General features: G+C 42.7%; 3 protein-coding genes across 3 annotated transcripts in view; all 3 read left to right on the top strand.

The window, feature by feature from the left end:
• The window catches only part of LOC137280694 (delta and Notch-like epidermal growth factor-related receptor), a 118,758-nt gene extending 110,231 nt beyond the window's left edge, over positions 1-8,527 (top strand). The window contains exon 11 of the mRNA XM_067811910.1: positions 3,904-8,527. Coding sequence (XP_067668011.1) covers positions 3,904-4,057 — 154 coding nt within the window. The 3' untranslated portion in view covers positions 4,058-8,527. The remainder of the gene's footprint in view (positions 1-3,903) is intronic.
• LOC137282122 (uncharacterized) lies at positions 4,070-5,478 on the top strand. The gene is made up of 3 exons (XM_067813848.1): positions 4,070-4,095; positions 4,353-4,846; positions 4,928-5,478. The coding sequence occupies exons 1-3, from the start codon at positions 4,070-4,072 to the stop codon at positions 5,476-5,478; spliced, it is 1,071 nt and encodes a 356-aa protein (XP_067669949.1).
• A 4,211-nt stretch (positions 8,528-12,738) lies between the features above and the next one.
• On the top strand, positions 12,739-23,351 carry LOC137282042 (vitelline envelope sperm lysin receptor-like). Its single transcript, XM_067813792.1, has 10 exons — positions 12,739-12,779; positions 13,496-13,541; positions 14,091-14,133; positions 16,629-16,813; positions 17,100-17,254; positions 17,961-18,109; positions 18,746-18,824; positions 22,499-22,652; positions 22,928-22,970; positions 23,199-23,351. Exons 2-10 carry the CDS (start codon positions 13,503-13,505, stop codon positions 23,303-23,305), a joined length of 954 nt encoding a protein of 317 aa, XP_067669893.1. The 5' UTR covers positions 12,739-12,779; positions 13,496-13,502; the 3' UTR covers positions 23,306-23,351.
• Positions 23,352-23,452: the final 101 nt, after the last annotated feature.

The raw sequence follows: 23,452 nt of genomic DNA, 5'->3' as shown, positions 1-23,452 counted from the left end.
TGTCAAGTATCTTTCTACTGTTTAGTTGCAGAATTTAAACGTGCAAAAATTACTAGTGTATCGAACATCATTCAGCATTAAAAGATGAGTCCCGTATATCGTTTACAATGAATACTGACAGTATTAATGATGTGATTATAAACTCCTACAAAGGTGGAATAAAATGTCTTACAGGGTGAACTTGCATTAAACACATTGACAGCTACGAGCATCTGGTGATCGTTCAGAAACTACCACGACAACCACGTACACTAAATGAACTTGCAGGACTTGTCCATGGCCACATGCTCAGTGACCGTTGTCACTCTTGTGTGGCGATGAACACAAATGCTGTGTCACAAACCCACACAATAGGAGCGGTTTACTCGAGCATTGTATCCATACCCTGTTGCGTAGCTGCCCCACCGAGGTGTCTTGATTATTTGAAGAAAAACAGTGATATGATGAAAGTGTTAAGCTGGTATTTCTGCGTCTTAAATGTATTATTTTGAGCCTTGTTAATGGCTCACATAACCCAGTGCTTTCCTGATATATGATGTTACGACAACATGCCCGACCAGTAAAGAGTGTAGCTGAAATCGATGTGTGATATAAACGTGACAGCATAGCTGAGATCGGTGTGTGATATGGATGTCAGAGTGTAGCTCGGACATGAGTGTGATATGGATGTGAGAGCGTAGTGAGATCGATGTGTGATATAAACGTGACAGCATAGCTGAGATCGGTGTGTGATATGGATGTCAGAGTGTAGCTCGGACATGAGTGTGATATGGATGTGAGAGCGTAGTGAGATCGATGTGTGATATAAACGTGACAGCATAGCTGAGATCGGTGTGTGATATGGATGTCAGAGTGTAGCTCGGACATGAGTTGGATATGGATGTGAGAGCGTAGTGAGATCGGTGTGTGATATAAACGTGACAGCATAGCTGAGATCGGTGTGTGATATGGATGTCAGAGTGTAGCTCGGACATGAGTGTGATATGGATGTGAGAGCGTAGTGAGATCGGTGTGTGACATACACGTGAGAGTGTAGCTCAGGTCGATGTGTGACATACACATGTGAGTGTAGCTCAGATCGGAGCGTGATACAGACATGAGGGTTAGCTCAGATCGGTGTGGTATAGACGTGAGAGTGTAGCTCAGATCAGTGTAGTATAGACGCGAGAGTGGGGCTGAGGTCGATGTGTGATATTGTAACACCCCCGTGGCGTCAGTGAATGAGAGACCAAGTCAGGATTTAACGACAAATGTAAATTTTTAATAAATATTCAGAAGTGGTCTTTTCTTACAGTATGTTTGCACTTGATATCCGAGGTATGACATGTCAGGATTCCTAATAAGACTCAGTGATCAGCATAACGACTTACTTCTATGGACCAATAATGCAAATAAAATAATCTCCTATATTAGCAATTGAATTTCCCAAGGAGAATGATATGTATAATAGTGTATTCACCTATATAAATATTCCTGTTTAGTCCTTTTAATATTCTATGAATTTGTGTTTGGGCCTAAAGGTATCGACAAGATCAGCTATTACACAAGTAGTGCCTCTGAGGAGGTCGGATCAAGTCCCTGTTCGAAATTCGCGCCGAGCTTATATAGATTCCTGACATGTCATGTGACTAGATATTAGCCAATCAGAATCCACGTAGATGACTGGCTTGTTTACACTGGGAATAAACAAATCAAATTTACAACAATACAAATGCACATGAGGTTGTCCTTTCAATGTCCGTTTTGTCCGAATTTTACAAGGAAAATTATGGTATGATTTGTTTTATGATAGTCAGTAACATTACAAAACGGACAAGCAAAATGTTTACTGAGCCGATGCCGTGACATGACGGTAATGATGACCTCACGTAGGTAAGGTAAATACATGAAAATATATTTAACCAGATGATCTTAAGTTGTCCGTATTAATTTATATAAGTCCGTTTTTATCACAGAAAATAATTATGGAGTTAAGTATTTCATAAGACAAACATTAAGAAAACGGACAAGAAGTTTTGGTATTACCGTAATGGCGGCTTTCTTTGATGGCGGCTTTCTTTGATGTTACACTTCTGTAGCCGTTATTTTGTAGAAAACTCAATCACAGAGTTTCCATGAAATGGGTTTAGTGTCCGAAATCGTTTTAAGGACTGAATTCATCATAACTAGGATCTAATCGTAAATACAAAAGAAACGGACAAGACACTAACGTCAAAGCGACCTACATCATTACGCTAGTGACAGGTCATGGTAACATGTCAAAACGTCACTCGACGCAATCGAGTGATCTGATCGTACAATACAATGCATTAAAAATATCAGGAAAACACCCTTACTGTGTCCTGTTGCAATAAAATGTTTGCAAGAATAATTTATACCAAATTAAGACCAAATATTAAGTTCGGTTTGATTTTAACAAACTTACCGTAATTACAATAGAATTGCAATGGACAAGGAGCAAGAAACTAGTTCCATTGTGGTAGCATAGCCGTAAAGCTAAATAACAATTATTCATGCGCATGAATAACACAGTTATACTTGTCATGTCGAAAAGACATGTTTCTGAACACTTTTTCCCCAAAATAGCGGTTAAATATGGAAGGTAAACATGAGTAGTGATCGAGTGCGTGATGCGGCAACGTATCACGATGGAGCAACAACACCGCGAACTCTTGAATTTGCAATGGACAGTTTGGGACAATTCCCGAAGAACACTGGACTTAAAAGGTAAAACACATCCATAGTAATGATCCTTTTAACTTCAACAACATTATACAACCTCAGGGAAAACATGCCAGTTTGTAATCTAACGTGCTGAAGCAAAAATAGAAATTACATGTCACGAAAATAGGTGACGATATTACCACATTACGCCCGAGCACACAATGTGTTGGGAATCATCCCGATAATAGTAAATATGAAAAGTTATGGCAATGGTACAGTGATGCTTCTAAGTGATTATTGATACTAGTTTAGTGTTCAAGAGCGAAATAATTACATCTAACTTCTATAATGTCCATGATGTAGCGTTCAGCATGGCAGATTCTTGGTAAATCAGTAATGAATATTACAATATGGATGTGAGGGTGAAGCACCGATCGTGATTTAGACATAAAAGTGGAGCTGATATATGAGTCTGATACAGACGTGGAAGTGTAGCTCAGATGGGTGTGTGATACAGACGTGAGAGTGAGGCTCAGATGGGTGTGTGATACAGACGTGAGAGTGAGGCTCAGGTCGGTGTGTGATATAGACGTGAGAGTGAGGCTCAGATGGGTGTGTGATACAGACGTGAGAGTGAGGCTCAGGTCGGTGTGTGATACAGTCGTGAGAGTGAGGCTCAGGTCGGTGTGTGATATAGACGTGAGAGGGAGGCTCAGATGGGTGTGTGATATAGACGTGAGAGTGAGACTCAGGTCGGTGTGTGATACAGACGTGAGATTGTAGACTTGAGGATGTAGTTCAGGTTGTGTGTTCTAGAGGTGAGAGTGAGGCTCAGATGGGTGTGTGATACAGACGTGAGAGTGAGGCTCAGGTCGGTGTGTGATACAGACGCGAGAGTGTAGCTCAGGTCGGTGTGTGATATGCACGCGAGAGTGAAGCTGAGGTCGGTGTGTGATATGGACGTTATGTCCGTGTAGCTAGTACACAAGTGTGTATACTAGTGTATATATACACCTGTACATTTCATAGACATGTAGGCATGTTACTGTAATGGCTTCCTCGACATAATGACGTAAAGCTGAACTATTTGTCAATGTTGGTCTAGCCTACCTCTGCCAGTAAGTGTCACGTTGTTCTGGCAATAACGTCATCCTCACGTTAACGTCAAGGTGCCAGTCTCCTCACAGTTTCCCAAGATCCATGACCACTCACAACTGTCTAACCTTGTTTCTGTGGCAGCATGGAACCTGGCGAGTCCACCGTGGATGTCAGCAGCGTGGCATGTCCCCGCCTCTCCATCGACGCCATCTGGGAGGCAACCAGTCTCAGCTACGACAACAACCAGCTCCAGTCACCGCTTCACAAGGACTCACTCAAACACATGAAGATCTGAGGAGTTCTCATCATGGGTGTTACGACGAAAAATTTCCAGTGACAAAAGGGACTATTTTTTCTAGGATTTTTGGGAAAATTGTATCAAGATGCTGATTGACATGAAATGTTAACCTAACTCAGATGTTATTTTTGGTTCATACAGATGAGTTTATGTCGACATCAGATGTTTTTCATATAATAACTCTTAACACGATATATATATATACGGGCTGGTCAGTATAATGTAGGTTATAGTGCAGCTGTTTGTTTGATGAATGTCTAGCATAATTCAATCTAGTTTGTCGCAATAACAGATGTTCTTTGTATATTGTCCGGGGCGATGTTCTAGGTGAGATTGTCCAGGGCTATGTTCTAGGTGAGATTGTCCGGGGCGATGTTCTAGGTGAGATTGTCCAGGGCTATGTTCTAGGTGAGATTGTCCGGGGCGATGTTCTAGGTGAGATTGTCCGGGACAATGTTCTAGGTGAGTTTGTCCGGGACATTGTTCTAGGTGAGATTGTCCGGGACATTGTTCTAGGTGAGATTGTCCGGGACATTGTTCTAGGTGAGATTGTCTGGGGCGATGTTCTAGGTGAGATTGTCCGGGACGATGTTCTAGGTGAGATTGTCCGGGACAATGTTCTAGGTGAGTTTGTCCGGGACAATGTTCTAGGTGAGATTGTCCGGGACATTGTTCTAGGTGAGATTGTCCGGGACATTGTTCTAGGTGAGATTGTGCGGGACATTGTTCTAGGTGAGATTGTCCGGGACATTGTTCTAGGTGAGATTGTCCGGGGCGATGTTCTAGGTGAGATTGTCCGGGACAATGTTCTAGGTGAGTTTGTCCGGGACATTGTTCTAGGTGAGATTGTCCGGGACATTGTTCTAGGTGAGATTGTCCGGGGCGATGTTCTAGGTGAGATTGTCAGGGACGATGTTCTAGGTGAGATTGTCCGGGACAATGTTCTAGGTGAGATTGTCCGGGACAATGTTCTAGGTGAGTTTGTCCGGGACAATGTTCTTGGTGAGTTTGTCCGGGACAATGTTCTAGGTGAGATTGTCCGGGACATTGTTCTAGGTGAGATTGTCCGAGACATTGTTCTAGGTGAGATTGTCCGGGACATTGTTCTAGGTGAGATTGTCCGGGACATTGTTCTAGGTGAGATTGTCCGGGCCGATGTTCTAGGTGAGATTGTCAGGGACGATGTTCTAGGTGAGATTGTCAGGGACGATGTTCTAGGTGAGATTGTCCGGGACAATGTTCTAGGTGAGTTTGTCCGGGACAATGTTCTAGGTGGGAATGTCCGGGACATTGTTCTAGGTGAGATTGTCCGGGACATTGTTCTAGGTGAGATTGTCCGGGGCGATGTTCTAGGTGAGATTGTTCTAGGTGAGATTGTCCGAGGCGATGTTCTAGGTGAACTTAACATTAATAATTGAATAAATTGAAGAATCAAGAACATATCCATTACACAAAAAAACATATAAAGACATTTTTGTGTGGTAGCTTGGCTGTAAGGAATCACGAGATTCCAGAATATCTAAGTCCGCTTCTCGTAGTAACGTGGTGAAAGCCAAAATTATCATCCAACGTGATTTGTTTTCACCAGGATCGTGAGACAGGGCCTATTATCGTACATCCGGTCAGGACCATTCTACCAGCCATATGCATCAGACACCATTGCTGCGTTCAAAGTTTCGCAGTTAGCTTGCTGATGTGTGAGAAAGGAGGCGGTTCACCTACAACACGTTGTACATATTTATTCCTGTTGTATTCTCAAGTGTATTCCACATTTTAAGTCAGGATACAGATGTCAGTTATTACCCACAGTGAGAGTGGTCTCCAAGGGGGTGGGTTAGGCGGATGGGGTGGATGGGGAGCCTGAGGAGAGTACTGCTGCTGCTGCTGCTGCTGCCGCTGTTGCGGCTGATGCGGCTGCATGTGTATCAGCTCCGCAGTCCGTGTTGTCGGCACTTAACAAAGGTGCAATATTGTTATGAATTGCTGTTGTACGCTTATGTTTTTCATTCCTATTTATTCCATTTTTTGTGTATATATTTCATATATTGATTTTTCTCATATCACGCAGAGTAACAACAATAATACTAAGGACCTGTGAGAATTACTAGGGCTCAGTGTTTACAGCATCATACGTATGGCTGAGTTTGATGGGTTTTTTTTATTCTGAGGGAAGCAACCCACAACATGATAAAAATGAGAATAAAATCTTTTGTTACGAAATTGTCTTCCGGACAAGCTGTGACATTAATATCGTCCATGGTGTGTTATCATCTCACAGTCTAACTCACCACCATAGTCTATACACGCACAAACACTATTTTGCCCTCCTTTATAGTGATAAATCACACGTGTGACTCTGAATAGGGGTGAAAACTTTTAAAAGCCAAACGTAAAGAGACTTGCATCTATTATTACAAGTATCCTACACTTTATCCGAGGGGACTTACCTCCCTTGGCTATACCGATGATGCCGGCACTAGCTGCCTGCTAAATAGTAGACTTCACTGATGATGGTTTTTGACTAGTTGACAGCCTTATTCTGTGGCATTTTAATGTCAGCGCAAGGGCGCCGTTGCAGGTAAACAGGATTTAGCGATGATCCAACGCTTCAGATGTGCCTGACAGTGATGTGTGTGTGTCGAAAACTTTATTCTTAGTTTAAAAACCAGTTGATTTATCACAACATATCGCATAATGCAGTGTTGGGCGTGTAATACAGTTTTTGACCATCGCATCTCAAGCAGCATCTGTCAGACCATCGCATCTCCTACAACATCTGTCAGACCAAGGTATCTCCCGCAACATCTGTCAGATCAAAGTATCTCGAGGATCATCTGTCAGGCCATGGCATCTCTAGCACAGAGGTTAAAGCATTATCTCGTCACCCTCAATATGTCGGTTCGTTTCCCCACATGGGTGTGGAGCCCATGTCTGGAGTCCCCTGACTTGATACTCCTGCAATGTATCTGAAAGCGTAAAACTTACTCACTCCCTCACTCATTCACTAGCTCGCTCATACTGACAGACACATAAATCCTTATATAACAATTATTTTCAATTATATGAATTGTTGCTTTGGTCGTGTGTGCAGTGACGTTTCTTGTGACGTCATCAGTGCTTAATAAACAAGTTTGACTTACGTCCCTTGGTCTTACAACAGCCATAAATGGCTATAGGGCGATATCACTGACTTGAAGTAGAAGTCAAACCTGTGAATGTGAAACTGTAGTATTTGCAGATATGCGGGAATCATTGATTTGCTGTTCCTTGTTTTACGTTAGGTGAAAGTTCAATGTAATAGCTTGACTGGAATGTGTGCAATCCTAATTGAACTGTTTATAACATTCATATTTTAGATTAGTTTTCAACACTGACGAAATTCCCTTAATTAGTTCTGGCGAGGTGACCTGATGTGTTGGGACAAGAATCTCCAAGTAAATCGTTCCAACAACAGTGTAAAGATACCTAAATACGTCGTATTCTGAATGTTATTGGCGGAATATGCCGAGGATATCAGAGTGGCGAATCTTGTAGTCCACGGTTTAAAAAGTTAATATATTCTACGTTCCAGCCAGCTGTAGCCATGCAGCTATCATGGTTTGGCGCGGGACTGAAATGTCGTTGTTTTTCCAAAACATAGTTTTTCTGTAACATAGTTTTGTTAAATGGGGGGAATGAATAAATTTAGAACCAAAAGTCGTACAATCTGCTTCATTGAAATCTTCCCCTGTTCAAGAAATACGATTACCCGCTGCCCGAGCCTCCTTGTACTCGGTTCCATGCACACAGTCTGCACACAGTGTTCGCGTTCTGTTCTGACACATAATTAGCAGCACGGTGGTGTTGCCACTGGATGTGTCCTAAGTAAATCTGATTAAGCAGACAATAAGTTCTGACAAGGATCCGACTATTTCATAATAGATTGAAGCGTTAGTACATGCAAGTCGACTAAATCAGTTGGGTTATCAGATTAGCTGACTGATTCTCTAGTCTACACTCGAATATTTCCAACTTGCCATGTAGCTGTCATATTTCTGACAAACACACACGACTGGAGAACTAATGTGTAAAGTTGTAAGACATGTTGACGATAGTCTCGGCATGGTAAAATGCGACGTTACTACACAACCCGATACGCTTGTCGTGCCTGTATGTCTAACTCGGGGCTAGTGGAAGTATGTTAATGAGATTGTTTGCTAATGTTAATTGATGTCCACATCTCGCCGGCGAGAAACTCTCCACACCTCCATAACGTGCTGATTTGGTATGTAGGTCGTTTAGTCCAGTCACATGTTCCATTTGCAAGATCTATTGTGATTATTACTTCAATTATAAGCATTACTATTATGGAGCATGCTGTTTGAGTCTCCATCCCGTTCTGACTTCAGGCAATAATGGTGATGTTCTGTTTACCGAGTCTCACACTGTTGTAGCTGTTTCAGAGTTTCAAATAAAACGTGGATTCCAGCGCACGTGTCCTTGTCTGTACCTCTTGCTGTGGATGTCAGACGCTGGTTGTAACTAGAGTATTAAGAGTCTGACAGTTTTCCAATGTACGACAGCTGTATCACAGAAGTAACATGGAAATTGGAAAAGCGGCATCGATCATCAGAGAACATGGCCTAGTTAGCGGAAGCCACCAACGTTCTGTCTGTCTGTCTGTCAGAAGCGATATCCAGTACTATCAACTGACAGCAACGGTTAAACGCATGAAAGTCGGGAGCTCTGACTGACTAAAAAACATCTCCGAAGAACTACACCATCCCACCCCCCACACACCTCACCCCCTCCCCTCTCATCTATAACCCCTGCTATCCTTACAGTTGTAAATATAGAAACGTGGTGTAACAGGCACCAGCCCTCTGCTCTGTACAGAAACATTAAGGAGGACACAGCCACGCTGGTGCCAGACGCTTTGCTCAACATCTACAATCTGCACACATAGGAAAACATGACTGAAAACGTAAGAGAAGTGTACTCGTTCTTGTTTAGTTTTAGAATGTTGGTATAAAAACTATAATAATCACATTCAGCAAACGGGCTCTGTGCTCAGAGGAACAACCTGACAACAGCATCCTTCACGACTTGTCGCAGCCAGACTGGTTCCGGACTCTTTCAGTCGAACAGATCACACTGGTGTCCTTGCTCTGGTCACTGCACTGTCTGACAAGGATGTTTCTAAGTTCAGGGGAAAACAATTCAGGTATTTAGACGTTCGTGTCTCTACGGGCTCTGTTGTGCCGGTTTAGGACGTACTCGGTGTTACCAGAAAAAAAGAGGAAAAGGATCCCAAACCAGCATGTAAAACATCGGATGTGTATTGAAGACAACAGTGTATATAACTGTATTGGGGAAGTACCTGTCGAACCGGAAGTGGAGACCATGCTGCCAGCTTTTAGCGTGCTGTGATCCTGATGTCTCATCCGGGTACTACCTGTTCTTGAGTGAATGGCGCACGCACAGAGCTCTTCACCAAGACAAGTAAATCAATAGATTCCATTCATTCGATATCAGCGCTGTTCCACGTAAGTCATCTATCTTTGAACAGAGAGACGGCATCGTTACCTGACGCTGACTGGTACCGATCCAGGAAACAGGAAAGCTATGTGGACTGTGCTTATTTTCTAAAAATTATTGATGATATCATTGCAGCATAATTATATTTCAGTATTCATTCTACGGTTAGGAATAAGGTCATAGATCTCAGTACAACAGCTAAACTATATGATGGGGTCGCATGGTATCCGTTAACAAAGCATGGTTGATGAAAGATAAGTTCTTTATGGTAATGAATATTCAACTTCAAATTTCTGATAAACACTCGGAATATTTTCTTGGAATACGCGTCTCTGTAATACTTACATACATGGATATATAACATTTTGACATAATCAAATGACATTTTTTAACATTTATATTTAATGTTGTGAAACTAACCTCACAGTAGTAGCATTGTGTTATTTGTACGTCTCTGTTCTACAACTGTAGCAACTGGGTGGACGGGCAGGGTTTACATGATTATAAACACAGAGGTGAACGAACTGAACGAACTTTGAAAAGATAAGAAGTGATAGATGAAGGAACAACAAGTAATGTATATCACAAACACTGACTTGTATGTTAATCAGACGTGAAAATATCTGTATATGTCATACACAACCAGTAAGCCAGTCCTTCAGCTACACCCGTACCATTTGGCCATGTCTCGACAGGTTGTACATGTAGGTACCCGTTTACGGGTGGATGGTGTCATATGTATTTTTCACAAATTGTTGTGCCGCTGAACCATACACCACCATGGGGTTACAACCTCTTCTTACACTAATCAAAAGCTAGGAGCCAAACATCATACGTCAACCACGTCACATGGATATCAGCGTCCAAGGGAAAAGTCAGATGTACTTTGGGCCGGTTCGTTCTGGCGTACTGCCCCCTGACTCCACATGAGACACCTGTTACGATTAATCTAGAGGGTTCATGAAAACCTTTTTAGGGTCTCTTTTCACCAAATCAGCTGGTTGAAAGAAACACGAAAATTCATATAATGAATGTGGCTGAACACACACAACTTTGGCAAATGAAGGACTGACCAGTGGAGGGACATTACTCCGCTAGGTGTGTTTCGTTTTTCCGACGTAGATTAGTTAACACCCGCTCTCATGGCAACGTGCTTCTATTGTCTGTTAGTTTTCTGTAAAATCATAACCTGACACGTTTTGACGAATCAGGGCCATATTGGGGTAAAATGTCAAAATTAAAAAGGCTTTTTCAAGCCCGTGGGAACCCTTATCTAACAACATGCATTTAGTTGTTTTTATTGTATAAGACACAATATAGAAACTGTCGTAAACCTGTCACAAACTCTACACTGCTATCCTACCTGTGGTAACAGATAGAAAACCTATTTGTGTTGGAGACTGAAAAGGCGGGGTGTTCCCCTCTCAGTGGGACTTTCCAGAAACTGATAACATGTGGATGCAACGCGCAACTCACGCATTCGTCACCACTTATCTATTTCCTCACTTATTTTGTTTATACATCTTTATTTCCTGTTTACACGAAGGCTCTCGTGTTTCCTGCTCTCGTGTTTCCTGTTTTCGTGTTTCCTGCTGAGTGATTTCTCTGGTGATTTTGCGGGCACGTTTGGAGATTTTACGTATGCTTTATAATTACTTTGAGAAATATACATTTAGAAATATAAGGTGAACAGCTGGTTATAATATATACGGTAGGATATGTTTTCAACTCACCATCATCGGCCTTATCTACTGAGGATTAAAATACTTCAAATGCAGTAATTTTGGCGTGCTTCAGTAATGTCTTTAACTGTAGGAATAAAACCGAAATTAAGTTGTCGTTCGTGTTTGAAGCAGTTCTCATGTTCATAGGATGATATGAAATCTACCAAAGGGAGCACGTGTCAGTTTTCGGCTTGTCACTGAAAGAAACGTTCTGGTCAAGAACGGGAATTCATGATGACACTGTCAGTTCACTGTGATGAACCTGTCTCTGAGTGGCACTTCCCGCTGTACGGCCTACAGTTGGACGTGCTGTTTCATCACACACCATTACAAACGCCAGCCATGTAAGGAACCTTTTAAACCCGTTAGAAGTGTTAGAATCAATGTCTGTAGTGTTACAACACAGCTGTAATGCTACTGGAGATTGTGGCCAAGCAGACATCACTTAGTGTTTGCTCCGAGTGGCTCCTTCACGCACTGCATAATCACACCGGTCACAATGTCAAGGACGAAAGTAAGAGAGAGACGTAACACATGCATCTTCTGGCGACTGTTTACATGTTTCTTGTCACAGGTTTCGCTATTTGGCAGAGGGGTCTAGAAATCTACAGATATTTCTGTAATAGCTTCACACCCTCATCAACAGACACTCCGTTTTTAGCTGTCAATTCTTATATATAGTTATTCTAGATTTTCATTGACAGTGTGGGATTTACTGCGCGAGTAATATTTTAATTGTGGTAGAAAAATCAAACTCTACATTTTCTATGGAGTTGCACTGAAACTGTCCACTTCTTTGAATGTCTGCGTTGAATTAATTGTCCACGTAGTTGCGTGGGTTTTAGAGCACTGACTGTCGAAAACCCACTGTTGTTGATACTGTTGTCCACAGACTTGACAATGGAAACGGTAGTCGACCCCCATGGCATATAGTCTGAGGCCAAATGACCACGTATAGAGCTTGGAGCATGTATGCCAAGTCACACCGTGGCATGAATCTCACGATTTAATTCAGACAATGACCTGCTTTTTTGACGATCCGAATTTTGTGAGTGTAAGTGAAATGAGACACTACAAATAACTATGGTTACACGAAAGTCCAATTCCTTGTTTCATAAGAGAATGGTGTTTAAAAATTGAATTGTGATGTTAAACTTAAAATATGGTATTTCTATAATTTATAGGTCAGGCATTCTGACGTTAACTCAGACACAGACTGTTCGTTTGATGAGATTGTAAAATGATTTTCCACATGGGTGCAATATGTGAAGCCCATTTTTGGTGTCTCCCGTCGTGATATTGCTGGAATAGTGCTAAAAGCGGTGTGAAAACATACTCACTCTTAGAGTCATGAAATACACACCTTCCGGAAACAGGGAACATAGCGCCACAATGCAGCAGTGCAGGTGACGTCATGCACGTGCTGGTTGACATGTCGCGTGTTTCATTTTCTGACACTGATGTCCAGCAACTGAAAGGTAAGAAAGTGATGTTGCTGACGTTTTGCCGCCGTTGTAAATATGATAACAGCCATTTCAACGATAAATGATTCCTGACTAGAACGACAGCACTTACACTCACACAGCCCACGCTGTTTTGAAAACGCTCATTTAACTCAAATGTACTTTGTATGTTTTTGTTTTATTTTTTGACAGACATGCATATCGTTACAGTTGTATGTAGCTTTAATAGTCACGATATGGCTGAGATACTGACGATGTGACTTTCAATGTTAACACACGCGCTCAGATGGGTTTGGACTGGGGAAGTGGTCGCTACTGAGCTGCAACATTGAATAACACCCTTCATTTTGTAAACGAATAGCCATTGGAGTTATCCACTTGGATTCATGTAGAGACGTGAGCAGACAGTGTTGGTTTGCTATGTACAGATGTAGATGAAAAGTTATTAGGATTGCAAATCAATGTCAAAGAATAGAATAAGGTGGTCTTGTGGTTGGCGTGTTCACTCGCTTGCCAAAAAGTCTGTTCCTAGATTTCCGAAGCTCTCTTGGCTCTAAGATAGTCGTGAGTGTCAGTCATTAACGTTAACTTACGACTGTATTGGCGCTAAGAGAGCTTCAGAAATCTAGGGTCTGGTTTAGTTCCCAATACATTACGCAAAATTAAACAGTGTTGAACAACATATTGTTTATCTTGAAGGCCAGCCAATGAGGGGGAATATTTTGTTGTAGTGTGACGATGTCGGCAGCGGACTATCTGGCCGTCATCCTCCTCGTGGTGAGTGATCACATCGTGTGCGAAACTTTATGTTGAACCTTGTCTGATCGCAAGGCAAACGTGTCTTTTATCATATAAACACACCGCAGTGGAAAGACATTGGCCCGAACTCACACCAAACGTTCCATGTATTGCCGCTCTGCTATTCACATGGGTTAATCTCAAGTGGAAGTGTCAGGGGACGGGGACAGATGCGGACGTGTTTCGGGGCTGTCGAGGTTGAAGCTACAGTAGTGTGATGTATAACGTAACAGACTTGCTTTTATTATTTTTGTACAGTTTGATCTTTGCGGAATATGCCCAGTAAATGTTTTTCGTGCGAGGAAACGAGCCATGGGCGACTATGCTTTAGTGAAGATGTACGTTACTGTCCATGGGCGTCATGTACGTAGGGATGTCTTGTAACGTCATTAGACGGCCCTTTCAGCCATGGTATGTTGTCATAACCAAACTTTATTGAATGTGATATACCAACACAATGACGAAATGACCATTAGGTACTGGACGTTTGTTTCCACATATATACGCGATACTGTCTCCTTCCTGCAGGTGACAGTGCGGGGAGCAATACCTCCAGGCTATATCATGGAAGGTAGGTACTATACCACGGTCTTATACTCCATGTACATGGAGGACATACGTGGACATTGTGACCGACCTCCGAGCTACATCTTGGTGGCGTGTGCATAAAGCTCGGGTCACAATCAGGTAAAGTTAAGCAACGATGGACGCGGACAATGCTCGTATGGGTGACAGGCAGCTTGACTTCTGAGAGTTTCTAGGGCCTCAGTCCTGGCACACAACTAAGCACATGACACATGTGGTCTCACCTTAGGCAAGTCAGTTTGTTAATAATTGCCCCAGCTCACCCAGTAGAAAATGGGTGCACGGTGGGACAAGTTGTGTAGCCAGAACCTATCTAGCGTCTATTAGGCAGCTTGGGTTTTGCGGAGTAATAACATGCCTGCTTTGACTGCTAGCGCAATGAGCATTCACCATGTGAATGGAGTTTGGCGAAATACAAATGCACATAATATTAAGGTAGGTACTACACCACTATCTCATCCCATGTATCTGGAGGGACCTACGTGTTCATTGTGAATAACCTCCAGGCTACATCCTGGAATATAAACACAGATATAAATAAAATGGATTTACTATAGACGATCAGTTCTTTGAAACATTGCTGCTATTGATAAACAAATATATACTCATATACGAAAAGAGAAAGAAAGAGCAAAATAAGTTTGACGAAATAATTAGAAGAAATCACAACCTAAATGTTTTCTTGGACTGGAATGACGAAACTTCCACAATAAGTCAGTTACTCGTTTAGAAAACATAAAGGTGATGTTTTATCCAGCCGACATGAAATAGCAGATGAAGTAAGAAACTATTACTCCAAACTATACAGAAAACAGGATATCAGCGATGTTAACCACGACAATCAACTCGGACACGTTGATATCCCCAAACAAAGCGCAACTACATCAGCAGCTCTAGACTGTGAATAGGAATAACAGGAATTACTTTAGGCTTAAAATGTTTCAAGAATGATAAAGCCCGGGACCAGATGGTTTTGCCACGGAGCCTCTTGAAATTCTTCTGGGGTGATTTTTGCAAACATTTAATCAAATCGTTGAACTCATCATATAAAATGGGGAACATTCTATATCTCTGAAAAGGGGACTCATCACGTGCATTCCAAAAAGCAATAAATAAAAAATGTATTTAAGGAATTGGCGACCAATTTGTCAGTTTTCTATATAGCTTCACACAATCTCTAGACGGATAAACACGGATCTTAACACACTTATCAATGAAGACTATCAAGGGTTTATGACTGGTAGGTATATTGGGGAAATTAGTAGAATGATATGACCTTATGAGGGAAAAACTATTTGACACTGTGGATTGGGCATTTATAGACAAAACGTTGTCATTTTTCAATTCTTGAACTTCTACTAGAAAATGATATAAAGCCGTGCATGGAGGAATCGAATCAAGTGTTTTAGTCAATGGATGTTTTATGTTTAACATATCTAGAGGATATCGTCATGGTGACCCTCTCTCTCCATATATATTTATTCTGTGTGCGGAAATTGATAAGAAATAATAAAAAAATAAAAGGTATAATGGCAGTAAAGAATACTTGCTTCACCAGTTTGCTGATAACACAACCTTTCAGATGGTTCTGAACATTGGGTCGTTTGCAGTCTTAAATGTACTGGATATTTTTGCAAGATTTTCTGGATTAAAAATTAATATCGGAAAAACAAGAATTACATGGACAGGATCAAAGAAACATTAGAGCATGAAACTTTGTCCTTGAAAGAATCTAAACTGGGACCTCACGTCTTTTAACCACGCTGGTACAACATGTACGTTAGACGTTGACGATATACTTGATGACGTAAACTACACAGAAACGCTTAAAGCATTTGAAACACTGGAATATCTGGTCAGCTCGTAACATTACTCCGTTCCCCATAGGAGAATTGAGGTAAGTGAAGTAAGGAAGTACACGGCATGCCCTGACATATATAGCAGCCAGTCCTGACTAACTTCGGGTGGTCATGCCACCTATATATTTTGAGACATTTTATAAGAAAGATTTCGGTATCAGGTATCATACTTTTACACATCCTAATATAAACTTCATGAAAGAAAGACACGCAAGATGTTAATCAATATGAGACCTATTCAACACATAAAAAGGAACAATATATCAGAGATTAGTCCTCGCACCAGTAGACAGCGCATGCATTTCATGCCAAGTGAGTCGACTTTCAGTCAGTGGCTGATCGATTTTACTGGTACACATGCTTTTGGGGACATCCTCGATACCATCCCACTGAATGCCCAGTTAGGCCGAAGTGAGTTATCTCCACATATCCTTTATGTAGTTGTGTATATAGGAGGGATAAAGAGCATAAACCTAAAGACAGTTGTATTATTTCCATTTCCGACAGCACTTTAAAAATGTGAACACGATGGCTGTTTACATAACATATCGCTTGACCCTCACTGTCACGGTGGTGTGACATACCTGAAACACTGACACTGATCCACCCCGCCTGTCCTCAGTCACCCTCGAGTGCGGCTCCAGCGATGTCGGGGACGGCGCCATCTCCATACTGTCAGACCTGAGCGTACAAGCTAAAGCTGTGTGTGCCGGCGACAAGGAATTCCCCTTCATAAACTTGGATGTCGTCAACCACATCCTCCCTTTCTCCTACCCCACAGGAGGAACAAACCCATGCGTGTTCAAGGTGAGTCGCCCCGTGAATATCCAGGCTGTCATGGATCTTGTAAGAGGCGACTTGTAAGAGACTTCCGCCATGTAGCTGGAATATTGTAAAGAGTGCGGCGTTTAACGGCAATGTTTCTGGTTTTGTCAGCACCGATCTGTTCCTGCAATGTGGAACAGGTTAAATACCACCAGCATCGACAACAGTACCTCGCACAAAACGCACTTGCAGTAGAATACATGGATAGCGACTGTTAACTCAGCCGTCGTGAAGCTTGTTTGTAATGGCTACGATCGCTTGTTTCCAGAAGAAGAAACATACCCGGGTCTTCTCCGCCAGGGTCGTTGTGTTTTACGGACAGATGGGGTCTGGCGTGCATCACGGAAAGGAAGAGTATATCGTCACGTGTACGTTCAGCCCCGCTGGAGAAGACGCCAGCAAGATGAGCAAGATCACCGAGTCGTGAGTATAAGACTTCCAGCTAGATCACCCAGTCGTGAGTATAAGACTTCCAGCTAGATCACCGAGTCGTGAGTATAAGACTTCCAGCTAGATCACCGAGTCGTGAGTATAGGACCTCCAGCAAGATCACCCAGTCGTGCTCGGATTCCTGTGAGGCACATCCCTTTCCGAGCCCTCAGTGGCAAATAGATTGTACGTTCCGATCTGTCTCGCACTGGTACTGTAGGATATCCCCATGTGTCCCATTTTGTCATGTATCACATGAATAGACAGGAAACAAGCATTTGTCTCCACTATAACACGCGCACTATCACATCACAAGCACCAGTCCAGTGTTTGCTTGGACATCAGCATTGTCCACGTTGTGACTTAACATAAGACCAGGGACCATATAATAGATAAGGTCTTTGATAAGACCGAACTTCTTGCTCGTTCCGGAATTTGGTACTATGACATTTCCGTTTGTAAATGATAATATAATGAATATACATGTCTTTTAACTGACCTTGAACTTCAAATGTATGTATATGGAAACTTGATGTCATCACTATATGGCTCAAATAATGCCGAAAGACGTAAATCCCTGCTCAACAACATAATATCTCGTCTCAGACTTATACCATTCTAAACATGCTTGTCACATGGCTTGACCACCTACAGCACGATGAGACTATCAGTCGAGTTCTCTTGTGACCTTGACCTTCAGTCTGCTGGCAGCCAATGCGATCCACGGCTACGCTGGGGGAGACAGCAGCTCCACCATCATCCTCAAGATGGTGGACGTTCTCGGCCATAACCTCAACGGCAAGAGCGTCGACCTTGGTCGGAAGGTGCAGCTCAAGGCTGTCAATACAGGTATCCGAACATCGTCTCCTTGAACACTTACCTGGCATAGGCTGACAGTCCCACGGACAGGATGATCTTCAAACCGGAAGTGGTTTGATTCCTGCAACATGTTGAATATTTTCTGCTTAGATCTGAATACCTGAATACCCTACTGGTATATTTTCTCTGACAGTTATGGACGAATATACCTCGGAAATAACACGTAGGTCTCATCATGTATAGCTTTTATGTGTTAAGTGGTGTAGTCAAGGTTGTATGAACCTTTTTGTCGCGCATGTTATGCCCGTGATGATCCGGTTTTGATCTTTCTTCAGTAACACATGCTCGTTGTAAGAGGTTCAAGCTCGCTGACTTGGATGACACGTCATCATATCCCAGTTGCTTAGTTCGATGCTCGTGTTTTGATCACTGGTTTGTCTAGCTCAGACTCGATTATTTACAGTCCGCCTCCATATAGCTGGCATATTGCTGAATGCGACGTAAAAGTCACTCCCTCACGCACGCTATCAATCACCTGGGTACCTATATTCTGATAATAGTTCGACTATGTACAGTTCACACACCACTTAATTAAATATTGTTTAAGACTGGTGATCACGTTTAACCTGAAGTGCAGGATTATGTCGCCGGATTATGTCGCTGCAGGTACCGAGCCCGGGATCCGACCAGTGTCTTGTGATGCCATCGACAGTTCCAAGGCGCGCTACTCCATCCTCAGAGCTGGGTAAATGAAACAACACTGGTCAGACTCGTATATGTAGCCAATTACTTCAGTCATTTGTTCTAAACTAGATTTTGCAAAATATTCCTTTCTTTAAAATTATACACATGAACTGGTGTACTGTAGAACAAATTCGTAGTGTTGAAAAGCTTGTCGTGAGTTCAGTAAATCATGAAACTTGGTGCAATTTGGCGAATTCATAACAAAACTTCACACCAAAACAGCTGTTCACATGCACGAGATTATCACATGCTTTTCAGAATTTGATGCTTAATTCTCGAACAGGTCTGCATAAAGTTCCTGTTGGTCTCCCCAACTTGGGGGAGATCCCCGCTGTAACCATATGATACAGAACATATAGTGGGTGTTTTAAGCGTCTAAACGTTTGATGTGTATTAATGAGGTCTTCCCGGCGGTAAAGCAGTTTAACAGTATTCCTGTGCACAGGTCGATAATTTGCGTGTTGGTAGGGAGGGAGTAAAGAGAACAGCACACAATGACAGCTCTAAAACTTCACTGTCACATGTCCGTTTCAAGTAGAGACACAATGGGCAACCTAGTACCAGGAAGAATAATCGTGAAGGCCGGGGTTAAAATAGGCCTAAAGCAACTATGCTTGCAAGCGGCGACTAACGGGATAGGGTGGCCAGGCTTGCTGACTTGGTTGACAGTCATCGGTACTCAACTGCGCAGATCGATGCACATGTTGATCGCTGGATTGTCTGGTCCAGACTCATTTTAGAGACTGCGACCATATAGCTGGGATATTGCTGAGTGCGGCGTAAAACTAAACTCACAAGGAAGAAATGTATAATTAAAATGTATTCGAGGTTTTGAAACACTTGTATCTGTCTCTTGGAACCTGCGCAGGTGCACATGACAGATCCCTGTTCACCACGTTCGCCTCTCTATGTAAAGTCGGACGTGGTGATACACTTTTTGTAGGTCTACATCAGTCAAACTGATCACAAATCAAACTGATTGCGTGAAATTCTCCCTTTCAACATGCTCGCTTTAACACACTGTAAATGTCATTTTCATCACGGTCCATGATTATTCCCAGAATATTACGTGGATCACCACGTCCCGTATCCACCAGAAGGATACGTACAGCTACGTTGTCTCCCACCTGGTCACTGGCTAGTTCAACTTTGCTCCTCTTGCCCATACGCTGAGCTCGTGCCATCTGGGCGGAGCTGGCGCCTTCTCTTCACTTATGTTTTGTGGACGGCCATTGAGTATATCCGCAGTGAAAGCAACTGGAGCAGGAATCACTGATGGTGGATCGATCCCTGTACTATGGTGTGGACTGTGAAACTGTGACAATCACTGTAAGCTCTGGCATATTATCGTCACTGTCACTGTCACCCTGCTCAACTGGGCTAGCTGGAGGTGCAGAGTCAAAATCAAGACAGGCAGTTGGTGTCGGATCCTGGTTGGTGAATTGTGTCGGATCCTGCTTGGTGCTTGGAACCGGGTCAAGACTGGTGACTGGCGAGTCATGCTGACTTGATAATGCGAAAACAAGATCCTGAGTTTGCATCCTTTCTACAACCTCGGTCGGCAAAGATAAACCATTTTCTACTTCACATCCAAACATGGCGGCATATGGTGATCGTTGGATCCCAGAATGCAGACTGGATTTTTTCTGGAATCGTACACATTTTATGCCCACATGCCAATCACATGTGTTATTATCCATGCAATAAGCATATCCTTGATATCGCCATTATCCTCGGACCCTTGACTTTGAGGGTGTCGAGGTTTACCATGACAAGTCAGGACCACACCAGTTTCAGTTCAGAGATAACCTCGGCATTAAATTCACTTCCACTGTCACCATGTAGGAGAGATGGGACACCAGCAAAAAGAAAAATATTCAGTGCAAGGGAGGCAAATATGTGTGAGAATTGGACATATCACCACACCCTTGGTGCTTGGGCGCTTTCTCTTCTGATCATTCTTCTGACATTACGACTTGAAAACTACATGAGCCTCACGGGTGATGTTAGCATACTTTAGGTTGACCTCTTTGGCCATCCTATCACACCCACCATAGCCTGTGGCTATGTTAGCTCGCTTGACCACATCGTATGTGTGTACTATGCTGGTGTCATACTGTGGATCCTCCTCCGGAGTGGCACGGCTTTTTGATGAGTTTCTCAACATCGCCAGAATCTGTAACCTGAAAAAAATGGGATTTGTCTAAAAACGTATATGAAAAAATCAAGAAGTAATTGCAAAGTGATAAAACAAAGTTGGGTAAATTAACCTTAATTCATACTTTGATAGGAGGTAGAGCATCCATGTGTGTCCTTTGTTCACCGACCCGTGAAGATCCAGGGTAGAATAGGCCTTCAGCAATCCATGCTTGCCATAAACGGCGACTAACGGAATCGGGTGGTCAGGCTTGCTGACTTGGATGACATGTCATCGGTTCCCAATTGCGCAGATTGATGCTCATGCTGTTGATCACTGGAATATTGAGTACGGCGTAAAACTAAACTCACTCACTGACTTTGTTCCACCAGGTCCTGCTGCTGGTCTCAGTTCCTCTATCATTGTGAGATACGCTTATTTTGGAATTCAGACTCGTGCAAACTTCAGATTTCTTGTAGAGCTCAGCTTCAAACTGATTTTCACAAGATTCTGCCATGATATTTTGTAAGGGTTGTAACAGATTTATCTGACAAAGCCAGAAACAGTGCTGGTTTTATAGGACAAATTCTCTTAACCCCTGAGCATTTGTCACGTGCTGGATCATTAAGAAATCACTTGGTGGATGCCACTTGGGGGAAGCCAAGTAGTTGTACTTGTAGTAATGTTTGGACAACCACAAAGCGCACAAGAAGAAATGTGACAACAGTCGGAAGCAATGTTATAAAAACACCCCAACACCTCCTTCCACATCCCTTTAAATAACAAATAAAAGAAGCAAAAAGAAAACTACGTATGTTTGATAATACTGAGATCTGGACCGGGGTGGAGATGTACATCCCCACAGCTTATTGGTAATAAAGAAATCAAAGTAACGGGCACCCAAACAGATACATAGGTTTACACTTTGATGCATAGTCCTATCAAAAAAATTCAACTCGTCAGATGTGTCCATCAGACCATGCAAAAAGATTAATTTTTGTGTTTTACACGTATTGCCGGATGTGCACCATCTTGCCACGTGTAATGACTGGAACGCTCAGTTATTACATGTGTTGTCTTGTGCTCACAGGCACTAAACGAAATGACTGATTACATATGACTGTAACATATACAGTTCAGTTCCTTGTTTCCGCTCATGGCCGGGATCGAGTGGTCAGGCTCACGTCATCGGTTCCCAAATGCGCAGATCGATGCTCATGTTGTTGATCACTGGATTGTCTGGTCCAGACTCGATTATTTACAGACCGCCGTCATATAGCTGGAATAAAACTAAACTCACTCAGTCACTCCGCTCATGGCCCCGACATGGAGAAAGGTGAAGTTTGTATGGAGAATCTGTCTGGGTTATCTACTATCAAAGTTAATTTAATGGTGAGTAAAATATGCTAGATAGTAATGGTTGTTGTATTAACCGGCCATGAGGTATTATTGCAATGCTGGAGTTTCATCATCCTTCGTCGTGTGTACATGCACGGTATTCATGCACGGTATTCATGCACTGTTCCTCCACTGTTAAGCTGCGGGGATGGAATCGTGTTCCCCAAGACTGTCGGCTTCAAGACCACTGGCAAGAAGACCCAGAGTCCCTACTTCCCCGCCTTCACCATCAACGTCGACCCCATCCTCAAGTTTGAGTGTAACTTCACTCTGTGTGGTCTGCAGTGTGACGGGGTAGGTGTGAAGCACGAAGGGTGTGTACTCTGTAGTGTGTGGGTGTGCATGTGAGCAGTTTGTGTCGGGGTGGGTGTGTCGTCAGTGGTGGTGTCGGGATTGGCATGTTGACTTCAAGCTTTATGCCCACATCACCTAACGGTTGTGAAATACTGTCCACAGTATGTTAGACACTTCTCCTCGGAGACATTGTGACATTGTGACACTGTGACATTGCCTGTCGTAGATAAACAGAGTTGTGTATCAAGTTATGAGGTAACACATGTATTTTTCAGGACTCGTGTGCGAACGCCCCAGCGCCCAACCGACCAAAGAGAGGTAAGTGACCCATTCAGTCACCTTCGACAACATTTCGTTACACATAAAGTAATAGTTCGTCTTCAAAATAATCCTTTGCAAGATCTTTTAAATAATCCTATCACATGATGAAGAATACATAGTTTGTCCACAATCTTGCAGTCTGCCATTGTATCCGGGTGACGCAGGTTGTTGCTCATGCTATCCACCATTTGTCCTACACACCTGCTTCCTGACTCGTTTTCACAGATTCATCCTCCGTCAGCTACGACTTTGCCGCTACCGGGGCCGTTGCCATTATCAACACTGCCTTGGACAAGTCCTGGATCGGGGAGACTCGCTTGGACATATCCTAGAGAGCCGCATACTGGTTGTGGAGTTTTAATAAATACTCGAACACTACAGTCTGTGTTTCTTGGCTGAGTAAAAAAACATTCCATTCTTGATACCAGACAACGGCTGGTTGGATGGTCAGTCGGTTGGTTGGTTTAACAACACACTGG

Source organism: Haliotis asinina, chromosome 4, assembly GCF_037392515.1.
Source record: "Haliotis asinina isolate JCU_RB_2024 chromosome 4, JCU_Hal_asi_v2, whole genome shotgun sequence".
Taxonomy (NCBI): Eukaryota; Metazoa; Mollusca; class Gastropoda; order Lepetellida; family Haliotidae; genus Haliotis; species Haliotis asinina.
This window is presented reverse-complemented; position numbering and strand designations above follow the sequence as displayed.